Source organism: Scylla paramamosain, chromosome 18 (assembly GCF_035594125.1).
Source record: "Scylla paramamosain isolate STU-SP2022 chromosome 18, ASM3559412v1, whole genome shotgun sequence".
Lineage (NCBI taxonomy): Eukaryota > Metazoa > Arthropoda > Malacostraca > Decapoda > Portunidae > Scylla > Scylla paramamosain.
In genome coordinates this window covers 15117150-15140646 of record NC_087168.1, presented here as the reverse complement: position 1 = coordinate 15140646, position 23497 = coordinate 15117150, and the positions used below count along the sequence as shown (strand labels likewise).

The 23497-nt window shown below is 39.5% G+C and overlaps 3 protein-coding genes across 9 annotated transcripts in view; 2 read left to right on the top strand and 1 right to left on the bottom strand.

Moving 5' to 3' along the window:
• Positions 1-3571: 3571 nt before the first annotated feature.
• Positions 3572-10974, bottom strand: LOC135109160 (glutamate receptor ionotropic, kainate glr-3-like). 2 transcript variants are annotated; one of them, XM_064020294.1, is made up of 11 exons: positions 10786-10974; positions 10171-10468; positions 9540-9734; positions 8701-8790; positions 8061-8193; positions 7289-7480; positions 6605-6810; positions 5678-5900; positions 5047-5254; positions 4746-4904; positions 3572-4157 (listed from the first exon to the last, which is right to left on the bottom strand). In XM_064020294.1, the coding sequence occupies exons 1-11, from the start codon at positions 10867-10869 to the stop codon at positions 3792-3794; spliced, it is 2154 nt and encodes a 717-aa protein (XP_063876364.1). In that variant the 5' UTR covers positions 10870-10974; the 3' UTR covers positions 3572-3791. The 2 variants fall into 2 exon arrangements, with proteins under 2 accessions (XP_063876364.1, XP_063876365.1); XM_064020295.1 differs by lacking the exon at positions 10786-10974 and having other exon boundaries at positions 10171-10557.
• Positions 10975-14242: 3268 nt separating this feature from the next.
• On the top strand, positions 14243-20520 carry LOC135109161 (cytochrome c oxidase assembly protein COX15 homolog). Its single transcript, XM_064020297.1, has 9 exons — positions 14243-14430; positions 15401-15560; positions 16092-16224; positions 16653-16839; positions 17198-17380; positions 17736-17811; positions 18302-18456; positions 19235-19351; positions 20129-20520. Exons 1-9 carry the CDS (start codon positions 14368-14370, stop codon positions 20267-20269), a joined length of 1215 nt encoding a protein of 404 aa, XP_063876367.1. The 5' UTR covers positions 14243-14367; the 3' UTR covers positions 20270-20520.
• A 1217-nt stretch (positions 20521-21737) lies between these two features.
• LOC135109159 (protein fantom-like) overlaps positions 21738-23497 on the top strand; it is a 14616-nt gene continuing 12856 nt past the window's right edge. For 2 of the 6 annotated variants that reach the window (XR_010272595.1, XM_064020293.1), the window contains exons 1-4: positions 21738-21969; positions 22647-22772; positions 23155-23284; positions 23426-23497. The exon at positions 23426-23497 is cut by the window's right edge and continues 82 nt beyond it. Coding sequence is in view for 5 of the 6 variants with exons in the window: in XM_064020293.1 (XP_063876363.1) it covers positions 22709-22772; positions 23155-23284; positions 23426-23497 (266 nt within the window). In the remaining variant the exon portion in view is untranslated. The other 4 variants (XM_064020292.1, XM_064020289.1, XM_064020291.1 and 1 more) reach the window with 3 other exon arrangements.

Below are 23497 nucleotides of genomic sequence, written 5' to 3'. Positions count from 1 at the left end.
TCTCTCTCTCTCTCTCTCTCTCTCTCTCTCTCTCTCTCTCTCTCTCTCTCTCTCTCTCTCTCTCTCTCTCTCTCTGGCCATGATGTGTGGGAAACGCGTGCTGCTTGTCTGGTTCTCATTCATTCTAATCGCTGGAATCTGTATTTGAATTCCTGTTCCAAGACTGGCAATAGGGGTGGTGTATACTAATAGTGACCATCCTCCTCCTAATCCGGTTGCTTGATGTATTTTCTGGTAGCTAAGGTAAGGCAGCTCAGTTCAAGAATTAATGTCCTACTTGTTTCTTTCTCTTTTTCTGAGGTAATCTTCATATATTTGGAATCTAGGAGTCTTTTCTTAACTCTATTTTTTTTTTTTTTTAAGTGTAGCATGATGTGTGAATGTGGTAAAGCCACTCTTCACGTATTATAAGCATGGCATCATCACGTACATGTTCTTTTTTTGTGTTATTATTATTATTTCTTTTTCTTTTCTTTTTTTATTCACGAAAGAGATAGACCAAAGAGCAAAATCAAACTCAGAAAAAAAAAAACGCTAATTGTCACTCCCAAGAAGAAACAAACAAAAAGAATTCCAAATGAGGGGCAATTCAGGCCAGGGTAACAAGAATATCGTACGTAAGTGGCTGAATGTCGTACAATCCTGGTAAAAAAAAAATAAATAAATAAATAAATAAATAAAATAAATGAATATGTTGCATTTATTTATACTTCTACTGTGTTTTATGATTTTCCCTCATTCTTAAGTCTTCTGATCAGGTAAGAATCTATCAGGTGTCAGGTTTTCTAGGAGACTGTCAGATCAGATGAATTAAGGAAAACGCTGAACAAAATGAGAACGTGTGGAATTAGAGCGCTAAGCATAATGAGGACGTGTAGAGAGAAGAAAACACTGAACAGAATAAGAACGTGTGGAATTAGAGCGCTAAGCATAATGAGGACGTTTAGAGAGAAGAAAACACTGAACAGAATGAGAACGTGCGGGATGAGAACGCTAAACAGAACGAGAACGTGTGAAATGAGACCCTTAAACAGGAGAACGTGCGGAATGAATGAAAACACTACAAAGAATGAGAACGTGTAGAATGAAAACGCTAACCAGAATGAGAACATGTGAAAAGAAAAAGAAAAAAAACTAAATAGATTGAGAAACGTGTGGCATGTTATCTGACTTCCGATCATGGTTATCTGACGTGCTATATCATTCCCGTCTGGCCGTCTCGCTAAACACACAACCCTTCCCCCACTTATCCAACCCAACAGCTGTAGACTGGTACACGTTTAGCTCAGCGACCAGACGTGGTGAAGCGTGATGGCCATTGACAGGAGTGTTATGACGGACAGTTCGTCAGCCTTGGGTTAAAGATCGCGTGGGAGTCTGTGTCTGGCCTGGGGGTGTTGATCATGATGAACAGAATTATTACGCCAGTCTTACCTGTGGGATCCGGGTTCGTAGAGGTTTGGTGTTTTTATTTATTTATTTTTTATTTTTTTACCTCACGGCTTCCACCAAGCTGTAGTGGACGCTGTTGAGGTTTTCAAGGGTGTCTGTGTGATTCTAGTAATGGTTTAACACGCCTGACCTTGTGTTATGAAACGCCCTTTGTGTGTGTGTGTGTGTGTGTGTCTGTGTGTGTGTGTGTGTGTGTGTGTATGTGTGTAAGAGGAGTTCTGGTCAAGGAAAGGAAAAAAAAGAAAAGATTCAGTGAAGATGTCATCCCCAAAAGATCGTTGTCCAAAAACAAAAAAAGAATATCCAAAATTAAGAAAAGTGCTGGCTGCTAGAAATTATTATTATTATTATCATTATTATTATTATTATTATTATTATTATTATTATTATTATCATTATTATCATTATCATTATTTATGTACCAATTTTTATTTAATTTTATTTTTTTATTTTAATATCATTACTATTTATTTATTTATTTACTTAATTTAACTTTACAACACCTGTCAGATATTCGACGTCAATGCCTTCACAGACAATCTCATTTTATTTCACTTTTTCCACCCCTCCCATTCTCCAGGCGCGGAATGGAGCCAGAAAGATGAAGGCAATGATAACACCGGACTGTGACCCCCCCCTACCCCACTTTAAAGCCGAGGTTTTTAATTCACTTTATTAGTTCCTCCTCCAGGACAGCGCACGGAGTTCAGTTTGGGGACGTAGGAAGGCGGGACTGAGATTGTTTGGTCATGTGCAGAGGAGAGAGGAGGAGGACGTGGATAGTGGAGATAGACCAACCAGACAAGAAGAAAAGATGATGAGTTCATGGATGCATGGAAGGAAGACGTGTGTGATGAGTGAAACAGAAGACGAAGAAGAGAGAGGGATAAGTGAGGCGCCCATGAGGAGGAAGATGCTGAAGACAGATCCACCAGGCAGGACGAAAAGAAGAGAGAAAGTCTGTGGATGAGGTGAAAGAAAACGTTTGAGCGATGGGTGTAACAGAAGACAAGGAAGAGAAAGAAATGAGGAGTACGTGGATGCAGGAGACGGACCTACCAGACAGAAATAAGAGGAAAGGACGGAACTAGACAGACAGGACAAAAGGAGGAGAGAAAGTTTATAAATGCAATGAAGAAAGACACGAGAGTAATGAGTATAACAGAACAAAGAAAACGAAAGAAGCTCAAGGTGTCCGAAAGAAGTTTATATTTGTATTCCTGAACAGTTGTGCCCGCGGCAACAGGGGGACACAGTGTCAGTGAACCTTTCCCGTACTAAACTGCAGTGACATGGAAATTGCTTTCGTCGTTTAGAGAGATGAAGGTGGCGGCGCTGGATTTACCTTTATTAATTTCATAGTTTTTACGGGCGTGGGGTTAGCGCTTTACTGCCAAACATAGAGCGTCGTTATGGTGTAGTGGAGTGCGTTCACCTCGGCAGCGCGACCCCATGGCAGGTGAAGTGAGTCGAAATGCAAGTGATAGGTAAAAGTGAGTTTATTTATTTAGTTAGTTAGTAAGTTGGTAAGTTGGTTTGTTAGAGGTTTTGTAAGCGTTTTTTTCTTTTTTCTTTCTTTTCTTAATTAATTTTATGCCCTTGACTGGGGTCCTTAACTGGAAATTAAAAGATAAAAAGAAAATAAAAAAAAGAACAAGAACAAGGGAGAGCAGCATGAACTATCAAATAAGGAATAAAAGCACAAGAACAACAACAAACATAACAGAAAATATGTCCACTGGTCATGAGAGTTAAAAAAAAAAAAGAGAGATATAAATGAATAAACAAATAAGAAATAGAAAAAAAAATAGAAAAAGCATATCCATAAAAACACAGGACAAAATAAGTGACAAATGCGCACTTGCTCACTGTACTAAATATTTCGATCTTGCGTAGACTTGCATTGTTACTCTGTCCAGGCCACTCAGGCACCTCGCGGCACCACAAGCTTATCCATCATCAAGGGAGGCAGACAAACACACTGGCTGGCAATCTCTCACTCATTCCCCGTAACTAATAAACAAAAGAGATGCAAAGTAATGGCTGAAGAGGGAAACAAAGACCATTAACCCTCTTCAATACCACGTTATCGATTTCATTACATTCAGAATTATTGTGGCAGCGAGAGGAGACATAAGCAATTAACACGTTTAGTGGGGCGAATGGCGCCTGAAGGAAGCCGTAATGAAGACAAAGATGCACCAGTTTTCTCGTTCCTGTTCAGTAATTAGTCAAGAAAAGCGATGCAGAATAGTGGCCATTAACACGTCTGGCAGAGCGAACAGAGCCAGAAGGAAGCCATTATGAAGAGAAAGATGCCGCAGTTTTCTCGTTCCTATTCAGTGATTAGTCAGTGAAAGCGCTGTGGAGTGGTGGGTGCGCGCAGAGAAGCGAACCATGAGAACCTCCCCCACCAGAGCAAGCAGCGCCAGGAACATGCCGCCGCCCGTGAACAGAAAGATGCCTTGCAAGTGATAGACGGTGAAGGCGCGCGGACCCTCCACCTCCGCTGCCGCTGTCCCCGCCACCTGCTTCTCTTTGCTCGCGGATGCCGACAGCTGGATCAGGTCGTCCATCCACTTCTCCACCACGCCAGACTCGATCAGCCGCTGGAATATCTTGTCGAACTTGATAAGGTAAGGGGAGTTCTTGGGAAAGGCCCACCCGAAGCCACCGGGGAAGAAGTCCTCACGAGCAATGTGCACCTGTGTATAGAGAGGTAAGTGTGCTAGTAACGCCTGTATTCTGAAACGCTTTTCCCTTTCAACAGGACTATTTTCAGAGCCCATATAGATGACTGACCCCATCACTGGCCAAGGGCACGAAAAAAAAAGAGGGGGCGTAATAGTAGGAGGAGAAGAAGGAGGAAGAGGAGGAGGAGGAGGAGAAAAAGCCCCTGCAGTTTGCCACTCCTAAGACGTCAGAGTATAAAAATAAATAAATGTCTAGTTCCGGAGGTGCCTTGCCGCTGTTCTTTGAAACACTTCAAGTCGTAGGAAGGAGAAAAAAAATGTAAGCAAGTCGAGAGTTACAGAGTTTACCAGTGAAAGGGATGAAAGAGTGAAAATACCAGTTAACTCTTGCATTAGTAGTGGACAGAAAAAAAAATAAAGCAAGTGGAAAATATTGCACAGCGAGATTCCAATAATTACTTACTCATTAACTCTTGCAATACCAAGCGGATAGAATAATGATGGAAATTAAAATACTGGTTAACTCTTGCATTAGCAAACTGGACAGAACAAGAATGAGGGCGAGTGGACAATCCGAGGTTCCACCGACAGGTACTGTACCTGCGTATCACCGTTCCTGTCCGTGTAGTCCCGCGCGATGAGGTTCCTGAAATAGGTTTTCCAGGAGATGAAGGCATATTTGCCCTTCAGCACACGCTCCATGGAGTGGCGCATGTTGTAGTACTGCATCTCTTTGAACAGCGACACGTACACTGGTACCTGAGGAAAAAAAACAAGGAGGGTGGGGGAGGAAAGATGCCTGATGTAGTACATACTCGAACATAACGACTTACGAACGGCCGCCTGGAATCTAGCTCGTTCCTAAGTCGTCCACATTTACTTCAATACACTCACACCTCACCTGAGACGCCCTGAACAGTTGATAGCCTGAGCCGTAAGTGTCCAGCATGCCCCACTCCAGGTTAGACGCGGCCAGCTGCTCCAGGGTGTCCAGTGTGGAGCTGCGCGTGGGCACGGTGAGGCGGGCAATGAGACTCCCTCGGTACAGTGTGGTGGTGAGGATGCAGAAGAACCACCATAGCCCGCACAGCACCCGCCCGCTTGAGCCTCTGTGGTAATATAAGAAAGAACATGAGAATACAAGGGAATATAGGAGTTATCAAGGTGTAGTTATCTTTGTCTCTACTCCTTGTGTTTCTTGTCTTTTATGAAGAGGAGCTGGAAGACGACGATGACGAAAAAAACGATGGAGAGGAAAAGAAGAAAAAAAAGGGAGTAGGAAGAGGAGGACGAGGAAAGAAAGGACAAAGAGGAGGAGCGGAAAGAGAAAGATGAGGACGACAAGGAGAAAGAATAAGATAAAGAACAAAAAGAACAAGAGAGAGCAACATTAACTACAAAGTAAACAACAACAACAACAACAACAACAAAATACGTATACTCGGCATATGAACAATAAAAAAAAATACTTGGAAACAGCTCACGTTAACCTTCCCCATCCCCCCACCTCCTTCTCTCTCTCTCAGTCTCACCTGGGATTAAAAGGCACAGGCTCAGCAAAAATCGGTCCTACCATGTAGAGACACAACAAACCCAGACCATGATTGCTTTCATGTTCTTCCTCCAACCCATTCAGCTTTCCTTCTGCTGTTCCTTCAGTAGAATATCCACGAGCGTAAGGCGTGAGGGACAGCACGAGCCATATGACAGGGCCAGCTAGAAGGACACTCACGGTCACCATCAGCCATACCTGCCCTGTGGAGGATGCAGAAAGAAAGGCATTTATAAGACATGCAAGGTTAATGAGTTGTAATAGGGAAAGGAGGGAAATTATTAGCACTCGTTGTTGTTGGTGTAAATAGGAATGGGGAAGTTCATGTGTGGTTTACGTGGTAGTTAATGAGTTGTAGAAGGAAAAGGAGGAAAAATTTAATAGCGGCACTCATTGTTAGTGGATACGGGAATGGGAAATTTTTGTGTGGTTTAGAAGGCAATTTAATGTAACTTGAAGGAGAATTAGCAGTAGAGCGATGACATGAGAGTTCACCACACAACTTATATTTTTCTATTCTTTTGTGCACTGTACTCTACGCCATTTACTCATTTCAGGAAACCAGTGTAGGCATTTATGAACGAATAAGTACGAGTACCTCAAATGATTCACTGGACAGGGATAAACACACACCCTTCCTCTCCTAATACCTATTCCTTACTGAAGGCTGCCTGGGGAGTTGGAACAGGCTACACATCACTAATTGACACTAAAATACTAGCACTAATACTGGAAAGGGATAAAACACACCCTACCTCTCCTAATACCTACTCGTTACTGAAGCTGTCTGATGGGTTGGTACCATATACACACCACCAACTGACACTACGCATCACCAATACCAACACTAACACTCATATACCAACACTAATAATAATCAGTCACACAAAACCCCTCTCTGCCTCACAGCTGAAGGGCTTGACGGGCGCCTGCCACTGCGGGAGGGGGCCGGGCTTGCGCATTACGAAGGTCATGGGCTCCACGAAGTAGGCGCGGGTGAAGTCGACAGCGTAGGTTCTCTCCCAGGTGATCGAGAGCATCATGGAAAAGTCCACCTTCCCGCGCTGCACTGTGCCCACCGTCCCCGTCCACGAGCCGTTCTCTAGAAGGTAACTGAAGGAGAGAGAGAGAGAGAGAGAGAGAGAGAGAGAGAGAGAGAGAGAGAGAGAGAGAGAGAGAGAGAGAGAGAATGAAGCATACTGATATGGTAAACTCTGGCATTCTCATCTTGTCTACGTTTTCTTTCCTCCTTCCTACGACTTGCACTGCTTAAAAAACAGGAATATCAAGACGCCACCAGAAACTAAATTGGTCTTTATTCTTTATATTTTTTTTCTTTCTTTCTTTCTGGTTGTTCCTTTTTAGTAAGCTGTCTTTCTTTCCTTGATCTTTTTTTTTTTTTTGTTTACTCTTTTATGCCCGTAGTTGGATTTTCGAACACTTACAAAGGAGAAGAGAGGGGAAAAAAGTACACGAAAAAGAATCGTCACCCCACTTGCTACACCATTACTCACCTTACTTCAACCCTCATCTACTCCCCACCTCATTCCTGTCACCCCTACATTCACCCCCATCACCGCCTCCTCCTCACCCCCACTGGCCGTCGCTCGGTTCCCGTAACACGAAGGAGAAATTGAGCACTCTGGCGGCCTCCTGCAGGATACGTATGTCCATGGAGTCTCTGGGTATGACGACGCCCCCCGGCTGCTCCTGCGTCTTGTCGTAGTCGATGAAAGGAGCGAAGTCCATCGTGACGCTGTGGAAGACGTGGCCGTGCAGGTCCCTATGTGGGGGAAAATAAAAGGTAACAATGACCACCCAAATTATGCTCCCTCACCACGACTATTTTCAAAGGCCACGGAGATGATTAGCCGGGTTCTCAAGAGCGTTTCTCCAGTTAATAATGTAGCAATGTTGTTAATCTATCACTAGAACTTTAAAAACACCCTTAAAAATCCGTGTAATTTCAAATTCTACAGCCTTTTGAAAGTATCCGGGGAGAGTCGCAGAAACGCTTTGATGTCTTATCACGGATATTTTCAAAGGCCGCAGAGATGATTAGCCGGGTTCTCAAGAGAGTTTCTCCAGTTAATAATGTAGCAATGCTGTTAACCTGTCACTAGAGTCGTAAAAACACCCTTAAAATTCCGTGCAACTTCAAATTCTTGAGCCTTTTGAAAGTAGTCGGAGTGCGGCGCTGAAGTGTTTCAGAATATGGTTCATGATGCAGTTGTTCTTGTGCGTGTCACTTGCTTCACATCCGCTCTGGTTTTGATACGATGTAAAGATAAGCAATGATACCTAACTTAAACCTCAATTTTCTCGTTTTCTTATGAGTGTCGCAGTGCAAACCATGAGCCCACCTGAGCTGTTCACGAAGCAAAGTGTGCGGGTCCGTGAAGCCTCCAGACGCCCACCAGCCCGCCCACCGTACTCCCACGTCTCCTTCCTGGCAGTGAAGACAACGCCGATACACATTCACGAGAGGCCCTTTGCCTGGTAAGAGGTAAAGTTCCTGTACTTCACTCCTCATACTCATCACTCATACAATCAGACCCACGTAAATTATGTTATTCTTATTCACTCTTAACCCTTTAACTACTATTTGAGATATAGTTTCTTAAATCACACACCACTCTGGGACATATCTTTCATTATACAGCCATTTCTAGGCATTATACTAGTTAGACATTGTAAAGACTCACGCAAATGATGATATTCACGTTTAACTTTTTCACTGCTATTTGACTTTTTTTTTTAATCACATACCACTCTGACACATTTCTTTTCATTATACAACCATATCTTAACATCATTCAAATTATACATTGGAAGCTCTATCCTTTTTAATAACTTTTTTTTTTTTGTAAGTGCCTGTAGAGATCGTATACAGTGCTTAGTGCTGTGACTTGTGGCATATCGCAGTGAAACGACTAAATGACAGGGGAAGGATCGTTTTAGCGTAGTAATGGTGACTTGTTGTAACTTGATATACTTTCTCACCTTGATCGGAAACCTGAGGGACAAGGAGGCGAATGTCGACGTGGAGTGGCAGGTGGCGGTGTAGGAGCACGGTGGTCACTCTCCGGTAATCTGTGGGCACCGGGAAGGAAGGGCAAGGCTTATGTATTAGAGATCGAGAAAAAAGCAAGATAGGCAGCCCACCAGCTCATATCTACTACTGTTCCCCTTCATTTCTCACCCCCCTTTCTTTTTTTTTTTTTTTTATCTGTGGCGTGGCAAGTGGTGGTGAAGGAGCACAGCAGTTACTCCGGTCATCTGTGGGTACTAGGAAGGAAGGAGGGCAAGGTTTGTGTATGACAGGTGGTGGAAATAGTACGGTAGACAGCCCATCATCTCATATCCTTCTTCATTCCCACCTTTTCTTCGTACCTGTATGCACTCTTGTTTTTGTTTTGTTTTTTTATAATGTAAAAAATAAAGGGACAGAGTAACTAAATTCTAAAACTCTCTGCCTGATTATTATTTTCTTCACCACCTTATGACTTGAACTATTTTAATTGTACTAGCATGGGAGTCCTTCGCTAACCTCCAGAGTATTGTAAAAATTATTTGCTGTAGTTGAAGATGCACGGGTTTCTAAGGGTGTTAAAATTTTTACGGCTCTAGTGATAAATTAACAAGTTTTCTATATTATTAACAGGAAAAAAAACACTCTTGAGAACCCGGTTAATCATCTCTGTGGCCTTTGAAATAATCGTGGCGAGACAGCAGAGCATTTCTGAACACAAGTCTAAGTCCTGTATCACTACCATCGATGTTCCTTACCTTAAATATTTGAAATGAAGTCCGTATGAATCCCTTATTACAAGAAAACAAACCTGTAGAAGCGAAAGGTACAAGGATGAGGAGGTGGGAGCGGGGTGCGGTGACAGGAGCAGAGGGTAGATACAGATCCTGCCCGTCCCATCCGCTTGCACCTTTCTGTCTACCGCCCGTTCCTCCGCCAGACCCCGCAGCCTCCAGGAACACCACATGCACCACACAGCCCTCCTGCAGCACAGTGCCTTTACCGCCTGTCGGGGGTCGGACAGGCGTTAGTTGTTTATGTGCCGTTGTAAACACGTGGTGGTCATCTGTCTGTCTGTTTCTTTGTATATAGTATGTTTGTTTGTAGGTATGTTTGTTCATTTGTTTTGTGTGTCTGTTTGTCTGTTGGTCGTGTGTGTATGGTTATCTTTCTTTCTTTTTCTTTCTTTTTTTTTCTCTCTTTCTTTGTCTTTTCTTTCTTTTACTTTCTCTCTTTTACTTTCTCTCTCTCTCTCTCTCTCTCTCTCTCTCTCTCTCTCTCTCTCTCTCTCTCTCTCTCTCTCTCTCTCTCTCTCTCTCTCTCTCAAAAAATAAATAAATAAATAAAATAAAATAAATAAATAAAAATAAATGGAATAAGAAATAAAGCAATAACACACCAAAAACAAAAGCACATCAGCAAGCGCGTCACCAGAAACTCACTAGTCCCGTTGTTGTCAGCCAAGGGTCCTTTCAGCAACAGTCGAGGCACACCTTCTGCATCTAGCCTCGGGATCAGCACTTCCAGACCTCGCTCGCTGCCCTTGCTAGAAGTCAACACCGCCAGACACTGGGCCAGATGGCGACTCAGCATCTGTGCCGCGGCCTCGCATACAGCAAGCAGTGACCTGGGGCGGGTTAAGGCTTGGTTTCCTTGTGCCAGAGGTCTTGCATGATATACTGTGTCCCTTCGGAGCATCGGTGCGGGTAGAGCAGCAGCTGGTGCCGACATAAGTGATGACTGTACAAGAGAGAGAGAGAGAGAGAGAGAGAGAGAGAGAGAGAGAGAGAGAGAGAGAGAGAGAGAGAGAGAGAGAGAGAGAGAGAGAGAGAGAGAGAGAATAGATTGTTAGATAGGTAGGTAGATAGACCAAAAGAATGAAAGAAAAAAAGAAAGACACAGACAGATAAATAGATAGACTGATAGATAAAAAATAGATAAATAGAAAACAGACAGACAGACAGAAAGAAAAAGAAAAGGAGAAAAAGGAAAGATAAATTTTCCCTAGCATTTCCCTTAGCATCACCTATACGAGAAATTAACCAAGCACTACCTACATCGCCTGTGCCCCCCTGCAGAAGTTGGGCGAAGGACAGGGTGACGCCGCACACCACCACCAGCACCACCAACTGACGCCTCATGCTTGCACGCCTCCACTTCCCCCGCCAGCATTCTTATAGTGGTCTGAGTCGAGGCGCGGCACCTGCGTGATGTGCGTGGCTTAGCCCTCCAATCCCGGTGCACCTGACGCGAACTCTTCATGTCCTCGTCTGGGAATGAAGTGTTCAGTATTCATGGCGGCATTTAAATCGATTAGGAGCACCTGGTGGGAAGAGAAGCACGTCGCAGTGATGTTCTTTCTTTACTTGTTTCTTTAACGCATTTATATTTTTGCATCACACTCTTTTCCACTAAGAACTTTTTCGTGCAATATATCACTCTTTCCTTGATTATACCAAGTATATCAAACACAGCAACACAACACATAATATTTCTGAAATGAAGATATCCATAAAGTGATCAACCTTTCTCAGTCACCACCAGCGTACCACACCGTGACTGACCCCCGCTCACGTGACGCGTCTGTGGGTCTCTCCAAGATATGTATATTTAAGTATATAGATCCTGGGTCTCCCTCTTCCTGTCCAATACATGTAGGTACATACGATACAAGTCAGCGGACACACTCTTACGTCCCTTACTGACACTTATCCATAATTTATAATATAAATAAGAATAAATTTACCCAGAGAAATTTTTTTTTAAGACAAAACTGATATCCACCTAATCGTTTTGAAAAAAAAAAACTTGACTTGGATACCCAAGGATCTACTCAATCTGGACTGTAATTTTCAAATCTCCACGTGAATGATGCATCTATAATAGCACAACTTTGCGCGGCTGATCTATGTTTCTTATTGCCTGTCCCTAAAATTTATTTTATTATGATTAAATCTGAAAGAATTTCTAGCACACCAAGCAGATGTAAGACTATACTCGATATGTAATCTGTGAAGTATAAGAAGTTGTAATAACTAGTGATAACTAATTCATTGTCCGTGCTATGAGTGAGAGAGAGAGAGAGAGAGAGAGAGAGAGAGAGAGAGAGAGAGAGAGAGAGAGAGAGAGAGAGAGAGAGAGAGAGAGAGAGCGCAGTAATGGTAAAAAAAATAAATAAATGCAGTAATGACGTCAGAGGCCACTACTTACGTACTTCAAAATGTTACCATGTGAGAGGAAGGTTTTTTTATACAACACTGGCTGATGAGCTTGTCACACGCAAGAACGAACGAACGAACGAAAGAAAAGACAAAAAAATAGATAGATAAATAGATAGACAGACAGACAGACAGACAGACAGATAGATAGATAGATAGATAGATAGATAGATAGGTGAATAAATAAACAGATAGGAAAAGAAAGAAAAAACAAATTTCCCTTAGCTCTTCCCTTTTTTACCATTGAGTATCACCTATGAGAACCGAGCAGCACTCAAATCTTCAGACCCTGACCACACGGAACATGTGCATTGCGTGGAGTTTCTTATTTTTGAACAGACATCAAGGGTGGACGTCTTGAAAGTAGAAGCTCCCAGATTATGACCTGTAATCAGAAACGCTTCGCTCTTTCACCACGACCATTTTCAAAGGCTACATAAATGATTAGCTGCATTCTTAAGAGTGTTAATCCCGTTAGTAATGTAGAAATTTCGTTAGTCTTTCACTAGAGCCAGAAGAACATCCTTACAAACCCGTCTGACTTCAATTAGAGCCTTTTGAATGTAGTTTAAGAATATGTTTTTGGCACAAGCACTCGCAGGGATACTGTACTCTAGGGTGTTTCGAGGGAACGCTGTGACCGTGATGTGTACAAGTAACGCTAAATGATGGAGAGATGATACTGTAGAAATTTCTTTTGGGTCATATGAAAATTAGACATTCCAGGTATATACTTTTGAATCAGGCAAATATTAGGTTTGGTTATTTTGTTAATTTATTTTTATTTATTTTACTTTACTTATGTTATCATTATTGTTTTTGTTATTGTTATTATTATTGTCATCCTTATATATATATATATATATATATATATATATATATATATATATATATATATATATATATATATATATATATATATATATATATATATATATATATATATATATATATATATATTGGTTTTTTTTATTATTACTGACTTGGGGGAAAAAAGATCTGAGGAAGCAGTGCAATAGTGAAAAGAGAAGCAGTGCAAGAAACAACAGAAGCAAGGAGTGGACGACCTAAGAAACGGTATAAAGCGAAACAGGTCACAAGATGAAGATGATGAAAAACTAGTGGAGGAAACTAAGACAATAGTGTTTGAAATGTGAATGAAGAATGAACAACAATGGAAGAGCATAATTAACTGAAAAACAGACCAAGAGCAACGTTAGGGAATGCCGATATAAAGGCTACACTACCGACCAACAACTGAACTGAACTCTCACAGGAACTATTTCTAAAGCTCACAGAGATGATACATTTGGTTTTCATACGTATTTATTCATATTGATGACGCAGAATAATTTTTAAGCTATCACTAGAATCATGAAAGTACTTTTGAAACTTGAAATTATTTCCTCTAAGGCCTGTTAAAAGTAGTAGTGATAAGATGCTGAAACGTTTAGGGATGCAGATCCAATGAGGTCAGATGTATTTCACGCCCTGAAGCGTCTTGCAGTGTGTTAGCTTCCCAAGAGACAATTATAATATAAATGGAATCTCGCTGCCCTTTTCCAGGCTTTTACCTCCCCCTCCCCATCTCTCTCTCTCTCTCTCTCTCTCTCTCTCTCTCTCTCTCTCTCTCTCTCTCTCTCTCTCTCTCTCTCTCTCTCTCTCTCTCTCTCTGTTTTTGTAAAATTTATACATTTTAAACAGTTTACGGTATCGTTTATCAAGTTTCATGAATATGTACTTCACATTTATATACTTTAATATTTCTGAGTTGTTTATTCATACTGGGCATCGCTATTTTATTATTATCTTTGGTGAGACACAGTCCCTACTCGTCGCTATTTAGTTTATTTTATTTCATTTTATTTTTATTTATGTATTTATTATTTTATGTATTTGTTATTTTATGTGGCTAAGTGGAAGGAAAAGAAAGAGAGAGAGAGAGAGAAAATCGACTGAAGGTGCCAGTCCCTAAAGAACTAAATCAAAAGGATTATAGAAAAAAAACAAATATATGAGATGTTTAGAAATCTCCCTCTTGAAACAGTTTAAGTCATAGGTAGAGGGAAATACAGAAACATGCATGAATTTCCAGAGTTTACCATAAGGAGATTACATTTTCTTTGACGAGTAACATTTAATTTTTTCTAGAGTTTCTATTTTTACAAGCCATAATATGCTTAATGAATATGATAATAATAAAATTGATAATTATCTACAGCATTTTCCGGATAATAAATTATCAGTCAAGCATAATTATTTAATGTACCTTGTGTAACAGAGGGATCCGTGCGCAGGTCAAGACTTACACAACTCAGTGCTCAAGGCGGGACTGTTTGGGTGCTAACATTTCCTGCCCCGAGTGTGACTGTCTGCACGTAGCACTCTAACTTTGACTACCACTCGTGCAAAGGAGGAATCATGAGTGCCCTGTGCATGGTGTCCAAGCTGTGCCGCTCTGTGCCTGCTGTGCGGTGTATTAAGGTGAATTTCGCTGGTGTTGTATCATCATTGGTGTCTTTGGTGGTGTATTCCAGGAGGTGGCACGGTACCCGGCACTAAGAGAACCATTGTCATGAGGGGGGCTGGGGGATAGAGGGGACAACTGCGCAACCATTATTGTCTGGGAAACCTTGATGTGTTTGCATTTATTGAAGTTGTTTGCCATTTTTTCTCACAAATCGATAATTTCCCTTGTGTCTCCCTTTCACCATCCCTTAGCAAATCTGCAGTTTCTTACGGTACACCCATTTCGTTTATCTCCTCACCCCAGGGCACGGCAAGCTGAGAGACTTGGTAAGAAAGGAGGGTTTTGGGGTGAGGAACATAAATATGTATTATCTAACATAAGCCAAGAGTGTTTCGGCCCCTCCTGAACCCCCAAGGTGAAGCTAACAATAATACTTCAAGGAGAAAACACTTTGTTATCATGACCTTCATAGCACTCCAGAGGGATAGAAGTCTTCTCTATCAGTGTTAGGTAATGCAAAATAGCTTTCCGTTCCAAAACCATGCTTTTTTTTCTGCCTATTGTACACAGAGGAAGAGAAAAAAGGGGAGATACAAAACTGTAAATTTACCCTCATATTATCAGATATTTCAAATATTGTGCAAGCAAATGAAAAAACTATTATGGTTTAAGAAATTAGGAAAATCATAACCAACTGCATACCTTTCATTATACTGCAAATAACAGATAGCCATTGTAACTGTACTGACCTCAATGTTGTCACAATCCTGATAGTGAGTGCTTCTGGTGTGGAGATGTATGTTGTTGCATTGAAATGTATGCCAGAATCTCATGATATGGTAATGCTACAATATGAAAGTATCAGGCATCACATCAGTCATATCAGCAATTTAGCTCCTTCATGCCTTCATAAGTTGCTCTACTCTTCAGCTTTGTAATGACAATAATACTTTAAGGAGAAAACACTGATGACTTCCATTCCAGGCTACACACATCCAGCCATGTCTGAGGCGCACCACTGTCACACTGACTGGTGAGGGGGTTCAGCGCCTTGCTGGAGATGAAGTGCCTGAGTTGGGGAGGAAGTGGGTCGGCCGGTGGCTCTTTGGATGTTCCGGCATGGTGTTTGGGGCAGTGGTCATTGGTGAGGCTGTATGCACTGCTGGGTTCTTGCTTGGATAATGGTACTATTAAAAGTCCATAAGCCAATAGAAATTATATTCCTATAAGTAAGAATGGAAAATCTTTCCAAAAGATGAGAAATGCAACAGTTTGTAATTTATCCAGGTTATAGAAACTTTTAATTGATGTTCTTCCAAGGTATATAGCAGGTGTATATAATCTGTTGAAGCAAAAATAAAATATCACCGTATCTGGCATGGGTTACTTAAAATTTAATAATTTTCTGTCACTGAAAATATTGATAATGTATTTGATTATGGAGTTATGTAAGCTCTTCATTATGTTTTTTTTTTTTCAGCATCAATTAGCAAGTATTTTAGTTGTCTTTAGTATTCATGCATATCAGAATTTGTTCCTTGTTAGCTTCTGTTTGGGCTTTAAGTTGTAAATATTTTTGTCCATTTGCATAATATAGTCTATACTAATTATACACTGAATGATGCACTTTTCCCTTACCATTGCAAAGTAAACATGAAAGCTCCCCTTGGCTCAGGTGGACTCACTCGCCTCACTGAATCTGGATTGTCCATGACCGACTGGCACCTGTTTGGGAAGCGACCACCTCTCTCTCAAGCTGAGTGGGAAAGAGAATTTGCTCAGTACCAACAGTATCCAGAGTTCATTATGTAAGTTCTTTATTCAGGCATATAGTAGGCATATGTTTAACCTATAAAGTTCACCTATAAAGTTCACAGCATCCTTGTGTCCTTGTGATAGTGTATAGTGTAGTGGGAGGTCTCCATCTTTGGACCAGTCATCTTTGAAATTTTATTTTTGAGGACAAACTGAATGCACTGCTCTAGAATCCTTGTGGCCTGTTTATAGTGCCATGTCAGTCAGAAAATGATTGCACCCATGAATCAAATAATATTCTATGGGCTGATAGTTTCCAGAAAGTATCCAGTTTTAGCATAAGTAGAAAAAAGTGGCTTACTTCTTTAAGTTTTTAACTAACATCTTTCAAAGGGGGCCCCTTGTAACCCTTGTAATACATTTAACCCATTAGTTTTTTTCTGTTCCTGGAAACATTTCCTGAAGTCCTGCTCTTTAACAGGAAGAACAAGGAAATAAGTCTACAAGAGTTTAAGTTCATCTGGTGGATGGAGTACGGCCACAGGCAGTGGGGCCGCTGCATTGGTACTGCCTTTTTGTTGCCAGCAGCATACTTCTGGCACAAGGGCTGGTTCACCCGGGCTCTCAAAAAAAGGGTTGTAGCTTGCGGAGCATTGATCGGATTCCAGGTGAGAATGTGACAACAGTGTAGTTTTATTGTGAAGATGGCATGAAATCTTGAAAAAAAATTATTTTGGATCTTGTACGATTCCTTGTCATAAAATTTTTATTAAGATGGATTACCATCACAAACAGAAGTGTATAACTTGCTTCCAAATAACATATTTCACAAAGTAAAGAAAAGATTGTACATAATTTTGAGTAGTGGTGCTGGTTGCTTTATGTGGGGAAATATGAAATATGGGAATAATAGAGATGAAATTTAACAATGAGTGAATTAATGTTATTCACTTCATATTATTGTAATATGAAATTTAGAATCTTGATTCAGGCAGTAGTATATAATGTGTATGTATTTTCCCTTAGGGCTTGTTGGGATGGTACATGGTAAAGTCAGGCTTAGAGAAGGAGCGCTTCACAGAACCTTCAGATGTACCAAGAGTGTCCCAGTACCGCCTGGCTGCCCATCTTGGCACAGCATTTGTCCTTTATAGTCTCTTCTTGTGGAATGCTCTTGGTATCACCAATCCTCCTCAAGCAATCAAGCAGGTGTGTGTGCATGCACTTAGGGTGTGGTGACTGTAGGAGTAAATTATAACATGTCCAATTTTTTATTAGAAATCTAAAATTTGTAAAAAAAAAATGTTATTATGCAAAGTCTGGAGGAACCCAAGTTATAAGGTGTTCATCTATATAGAATATTTAACCAAACACTTTAAAAGCAGTATTTTGAAAATTATAAATATTTGAGTTATACTGTCTGCAATATTGCCAGGGATGTCATTGTAAACTTGTTTTAATTGCAATATTATATCACTGTACTGTATAGAGTTTTCTGTCTATGTTTAGGAAAGTTATTTCGCATTTACTTATAATAACAGTTTTGGCTTACCACTGTTCCTAGGTGACAACACAAGCCATAAAGTTCCGCAGACTGGCACACCTCACCAAGGGTTGGGTGTTCCTCACTGCTCTCTCAGGTGAGGCCAGACATCATGGTTTTAGTTCAATGAAAATACTTCTCCAAAGATTTTGAAATTTTGAAGGGATGCTATTATCATTATATTCATGGGTACCTCAAGCTTGGTATAAGTACTGTGCTGTGTGCAGCCTTGTATTTTATGACTCTCTGAGTATTTTTCATAGAGGTTTTGGATGTATTGAGGATATTGAGTGGATTCACTATAATGGAGAAATCTTTATATAAAAGTCTTCAATGTAACCAGAAATCATTGCTTCATTATTTCTATGATGCTCCTAAACTTGGCATAATGTAAGGACACACTAAAGTGAATATTAGTGGTCTTCTTAGACTCATCCTTCCAGAAAATCTTATTTGTTGGTTTGCAATATTTACAAGACAAAATTAACCAAGTTTGTGTTCATCCTAGATCCTTCCAGAAAATCTTATTTGTTGGTTTGCAATATTTACAGAACAAAATTAACCAAGTTTGTGTTCATCCTCCCTAGGAGCGCTGGTAGCTGGTCTAGATGCTGGACTAGTGTACAACTCCTTCCCGAAGTTTGCTGACCGCTGGATCCCCAGTGATCTCCTTGCTTTCTCGCCCACACTTAGAAACTTCACTGAAAACCCCACCACTGTCCAGTTTGACCACAGAATTTTGGTGGGTGCCCTCATTAGAGAATTGCTTTTCGAAGTATACCAGGTATTCGTTATATGCGATGGTTACGTTCTGCTAAAAGCTCGCTTAATGAGAATTCACATATATCAAACTTATCCCATCAATTATAAGAGCTTATGTTTCGCAACTCATTTCTGAACCCTCAAAATATTTATTCTGATACTGTTTCACAAAAATAAAGCACCAAAGCAACAGTAAAACACATTAGTAAAGATAAATTATAAAATATAATATAAGACATTGTAAACAAACAAAAAATTTGAAATTTTTACTCACTCTAAGATTGGCAGTGTGTGGCTCCAGGAGGTGAGTGTAAGGATGGCAAGTTGTGAATTTTACTGGGACAGAGTTGCAGTATTATTGGTATCGGGAGACTGATGTGTGTGTGTGTGTGGCCTGTGTGGGCTGTGTGCAGTGTGAGGAAAGTGCTTGCATACATTTGCACCCACTGCTCTCTAGTGCAAGTCAGCCACCTTACCTCACCTGCTGCTGCTTGCATAATAGGGAATTTTTTTCACACATAGAGAATACTTGGCATATTTAGATTAGTTGCATATAGTAGAATTTGCATACTTCGAATTCGCATATGTTGAATATCCGGTGTACACATTTCATAATGTAGATATTGATACATATTGGTGACAATTTCATGCAGGATTTTGAAATTATTATATTATTATAGTGCTTAGGAAACTTGTTTTGATGTCTTTGTATTCAGTATGTATCCTCCTCTTTCTATCAACTTTGGTCATCTTCTCAGGGTACGGTTTCTCTTGGACTGGCCACAGCCCTCATGGTGTGGTCCAGACGGGGTGTGAAGTTACCTCCACGAGCCTACATGGCTGCCTCGGCCCTTGGGGGAATGGCCTGGATGCAGGTGAGTCAGACCTAATGGATGGTGAAATGTTTTTTCTATGGAAAGTCGAAGATTTATAACAAATTGGTTTAGCATAAAAAGAGGAAAATGAATATAATGAAGATGAATTGTCTGAAGAACATGTACATATAATGATTAAGAGGTGAGGAAATGCAGATAACTGGTGTTGAAAGAGGTACTTGGTAGAGCAGACCAGGGAATGTTATGTTGGCTTTTGCAAATTTATATGATAGAAAAAGAAAAAAGAATGAAGGGAATAACTATATTAGATCTGAGTGGTGTAAGGTTAAGAAGAAAACCTTGGATGGATGTGTTGTATAAAGAGAATGCTAAATGCAAGGAAGTAGGGATAAAGAGTAATGAGTGATAGGGGTGAATGGGGAGCAGTTGTGAGTGCATGAATGTGGTGCAGCCATGACCTCTATGAAGGTTTGCATATGTGTAGGAACAGCAATGAGTCCGTTATGATATGGCAAGTGTGGTTAGTTCCACCATCAGCCTTAGATGCAGAGACCTGGGTTCCTATGACTTATTATTTCAAGAGTAGTATGAAGGCATCTGGAACTAAATTGGCCTATCCACGTGTTATACAGGGATTGCCACTTATAGGCCTGATGGCTTCTTGCAACTTTACTTATTTCTTATATTCTTAAATCAAATTAAGTGTTTTGCTTTTTGGGAGCAACAGTAGTGTACAAATGAATTGCACATTATGATGTTTCTGTTTTCTAGCTTTTAAGTCATACAGGATTTAATCAGGATTACTTTATATTTCAGGTTGGTCTGGGCATCTCAACTCTACTGCTTTATGTGCCTACTGCCCTTGCTGCTATGCATCAGTCTGGCTCCCTCTTAACCCTCTCCTTTGCTATCTGGCTCACTCATGAACTGAAGCATGTCAAAAAGCTGCCCAAGTGAGCCTCAACATAGAGCATAGACACAGCATGTAGGCAGTGTGGCCAGTAGGCAGTTGTTATTTATTGTATATAAAAGTGCTGAGCATAATTTGAAAATAAACTTTCAAATTATCAATATTAGGCATCACTCTTGTAAGCTTTTGTTATTTGTCAAGAAGTATAATAAAAGTTATGGAAACATTTTAGAAGCACAGCATTATACAGTGATAAATTTACATTGTAATTTCATTGACATAAAATTATCACATTATATCCCCTCACAGTGAATATTCCTTCACAATAATGTATATTACTTAAAGTATATTAGTTTTCATGATGATGCATTTTTCCAGAGCTAGTTCTTATATTTTTGTATAAAACTTGAGAATTGTATTTTAAGAAATGTAAATATGAGTAAAATTTTCTATATATTATATTATATTATATATATATATATATATATATATATATATATATATATATATATATATATATATATATATATATATATATATATATATATTACAAGATTGGTGTAGTAAAGGTTGTGTGATATTTAAATAACAGTGCAGTGCATTTAATTTAAGTAAAAGTTTTGATATGATCTGCTTGCTCAATTGGGACATTTCATTTCAAGTTTCTTACTAAGTAAAGACTATAGAAACAAATATTTTATGCTGGTAACTTAATTTTCTTAACAAAAAAATTAATGCACACTCTTGAATTTTTGGCCTTGGAGGCTTGCAGGAACAGTAGCAACACCCCTCATCGTGTGTGTGTGTGTGTGTGTGTGTTTTATACCTATATATGTGTATGCATGTTTGCTATAGAAAACCACAAATGATCTTTCCAGTACCATAAGTGGATTGAAAAGATGATGTGAAAGATTTAACAATGTTTGAATCAAATTGACAGATTAGTAAGTATCTGTTCTTGATTCTTGTAACAGCTTGGATTACCATTACTGTAAAAAATGATAGCCTCATCACATGTATGCTGTGTTTTTTTTACCACACACAAGAAGAAAATATTAGATCAACATCTTGCCTTAAGGATACAAAGAAGGAAAGATATAATTCTTAATGTTCTTTTAAAGTCTTATAGACTTACTTAGTCCTTAAACTTTAAGAATCATATCTTTTCTTTTATGTCCCCTTAATGTAAGATTTTCATCTACCTGGAGGGTACTGATAGATAAGAGGACAAGTTAACATTGGGAAAAGAAATTGAATATGAAATTGGACAGAAAACCTATAAATTTATTGGAATGTAATGAAAGCTGAGAGAAAAAACAACAAATAAATAAATAGAATATTGTTGATAAAAGACGGGAAATGGAGCGCAAGAAAATCATCAAAATGATAAAGGAAACAAATCCTATAAAACAGGTTGACATGTAGACATTAGTGTGTGTGTGTGTGTTTCATAAGTATACTTTTTTTTCTGCTAGAAATAATAACCTGCACTATTTAATTACCATTAAAGAGTGGTGCACATGTTTTTGTACATCATTATGAAGATGGTGAAATATAAGGTGGTGCCCAGGAAGAAACGTCAGTTATCGCTTGAATTTTCCGTTTTCTATTATAATGTGTGTTCAAACTAGGTGGCAGCACTGTAAGGTCTCGAAGTTTTTCTGAGTTGTCAGATTTGCTTTACTCTATTTTCTTTGAGCCCAAACATAAACAAACAGTCGATGACGCACACTGGCACAAGACATCAGTAAGTACGCACGAGCATTACCAAGTATCAGTCTTCATAAAAAAAAACTTTTCATACTTCCTTAGCAGCAGGTATATTAATCTGTAGAATAATGGAAATTACTATAACTTATTTTCTAGACACTATTTCTTTACTAAACATGACATTTTTCTTTCAAGTGATCAACACAATGAAATGATCAGCAGTGAAATTATTGAACTGAATGTATTTACATCTAATCCAACCTTGTTTTCAGATGAAAATGTTATTGTTATTTCAATGTTATCCCTCTATTCTATTCTACATCATATTTCTTCACCATTCTCTGCACACACACACACACACAAAAAAAAAGTTTATGTATTTCTTCATGTTCTTCCCATTACTTTAATTAATTTATTTTACTTTTTTATTTTTTTTTATACTTACATCTTCAACTTGCAGCATAACTTGGTGTATGCTGGAAATTATTAGTTGTGAGAGATGAAATAGTGGGGTCAGATGTTGAAAAGTTGTGGTAAGGGGCAATATTTTCTTTGTTTAATTAATCAAAGGCCAAAATAACCAATAAAACTAGGGAAAAATGCATTAGAAACAAGTGAAATGGAGTACCCAATGGACTGAAGTAAATATTGACCATAAGAAGTTATGATAATGTGATGTTATATGTGGGTTATGACAATTTATCCCTATTGCAGCAGCTGAGTACTGTACCTTGTAAGAATCTCAAATGGTGCTTTACAAGGCTACAGCTTAAAGCATGTCCACCAGTGATGACTGTCAGGTTCCTGTTAAAGATGGCCAGACGGCTCTCCCAGCACAAAGTATGTGTGTGTGTGTGTGTGTGTGTAGACTGCAGAAAATGCATTTAAATCAGTCATATTGACCCATCCTCCAGGTCATCAATCCAGACTTCTACTGTTCTTGCCTTTATAGCAGTGTTAAGATAAATGAATACTGAGTACCTATGTACCATGGTTCTTCATTTTTTGTTATGTATTTATGTATTTCTTTAATGTTACCAATACATTCTTGAATTCAGGTGGAACATTCATATGTTGATTACTGTATCAGGCTTGTGAATTGACAGCCATCCTTAATTGAACTTGTTTATGCAGTCATATTAGTTCTTCACTTAGAATTAATTAAAATAGCTTGGCCTTGATTGTGCTGCATGAGGTTCACTGTGTGCTGTGTCTCTTGCAGCGGCCCCTGAAGAGATGTATTGGTTGCGTCACATGAGCCGAGAGGAACTCTTGGAGAAGCTGGTCAGCCTGCGTGATGATTTTTACACTGTGAAAAAATTCTCCTGTCGGCAAGAAGATAAGATAAAAAAGTCAGTTCAGAATTAATTAGTTTTTGTTGATTTGGTGTATGACAAATGTTTTTTAATATACCAGGAAGTATAATCCTGAGGACTTATAACCCACACACTATTTACCAACGACAATAGTAAGATAATATTTAAATTTTTCAGATTACAAACTAAGTTGCGTAAGTTAATATCAGACAAGAAGAAAGATGATAAGGGAGGCACCTCATTCAGCCT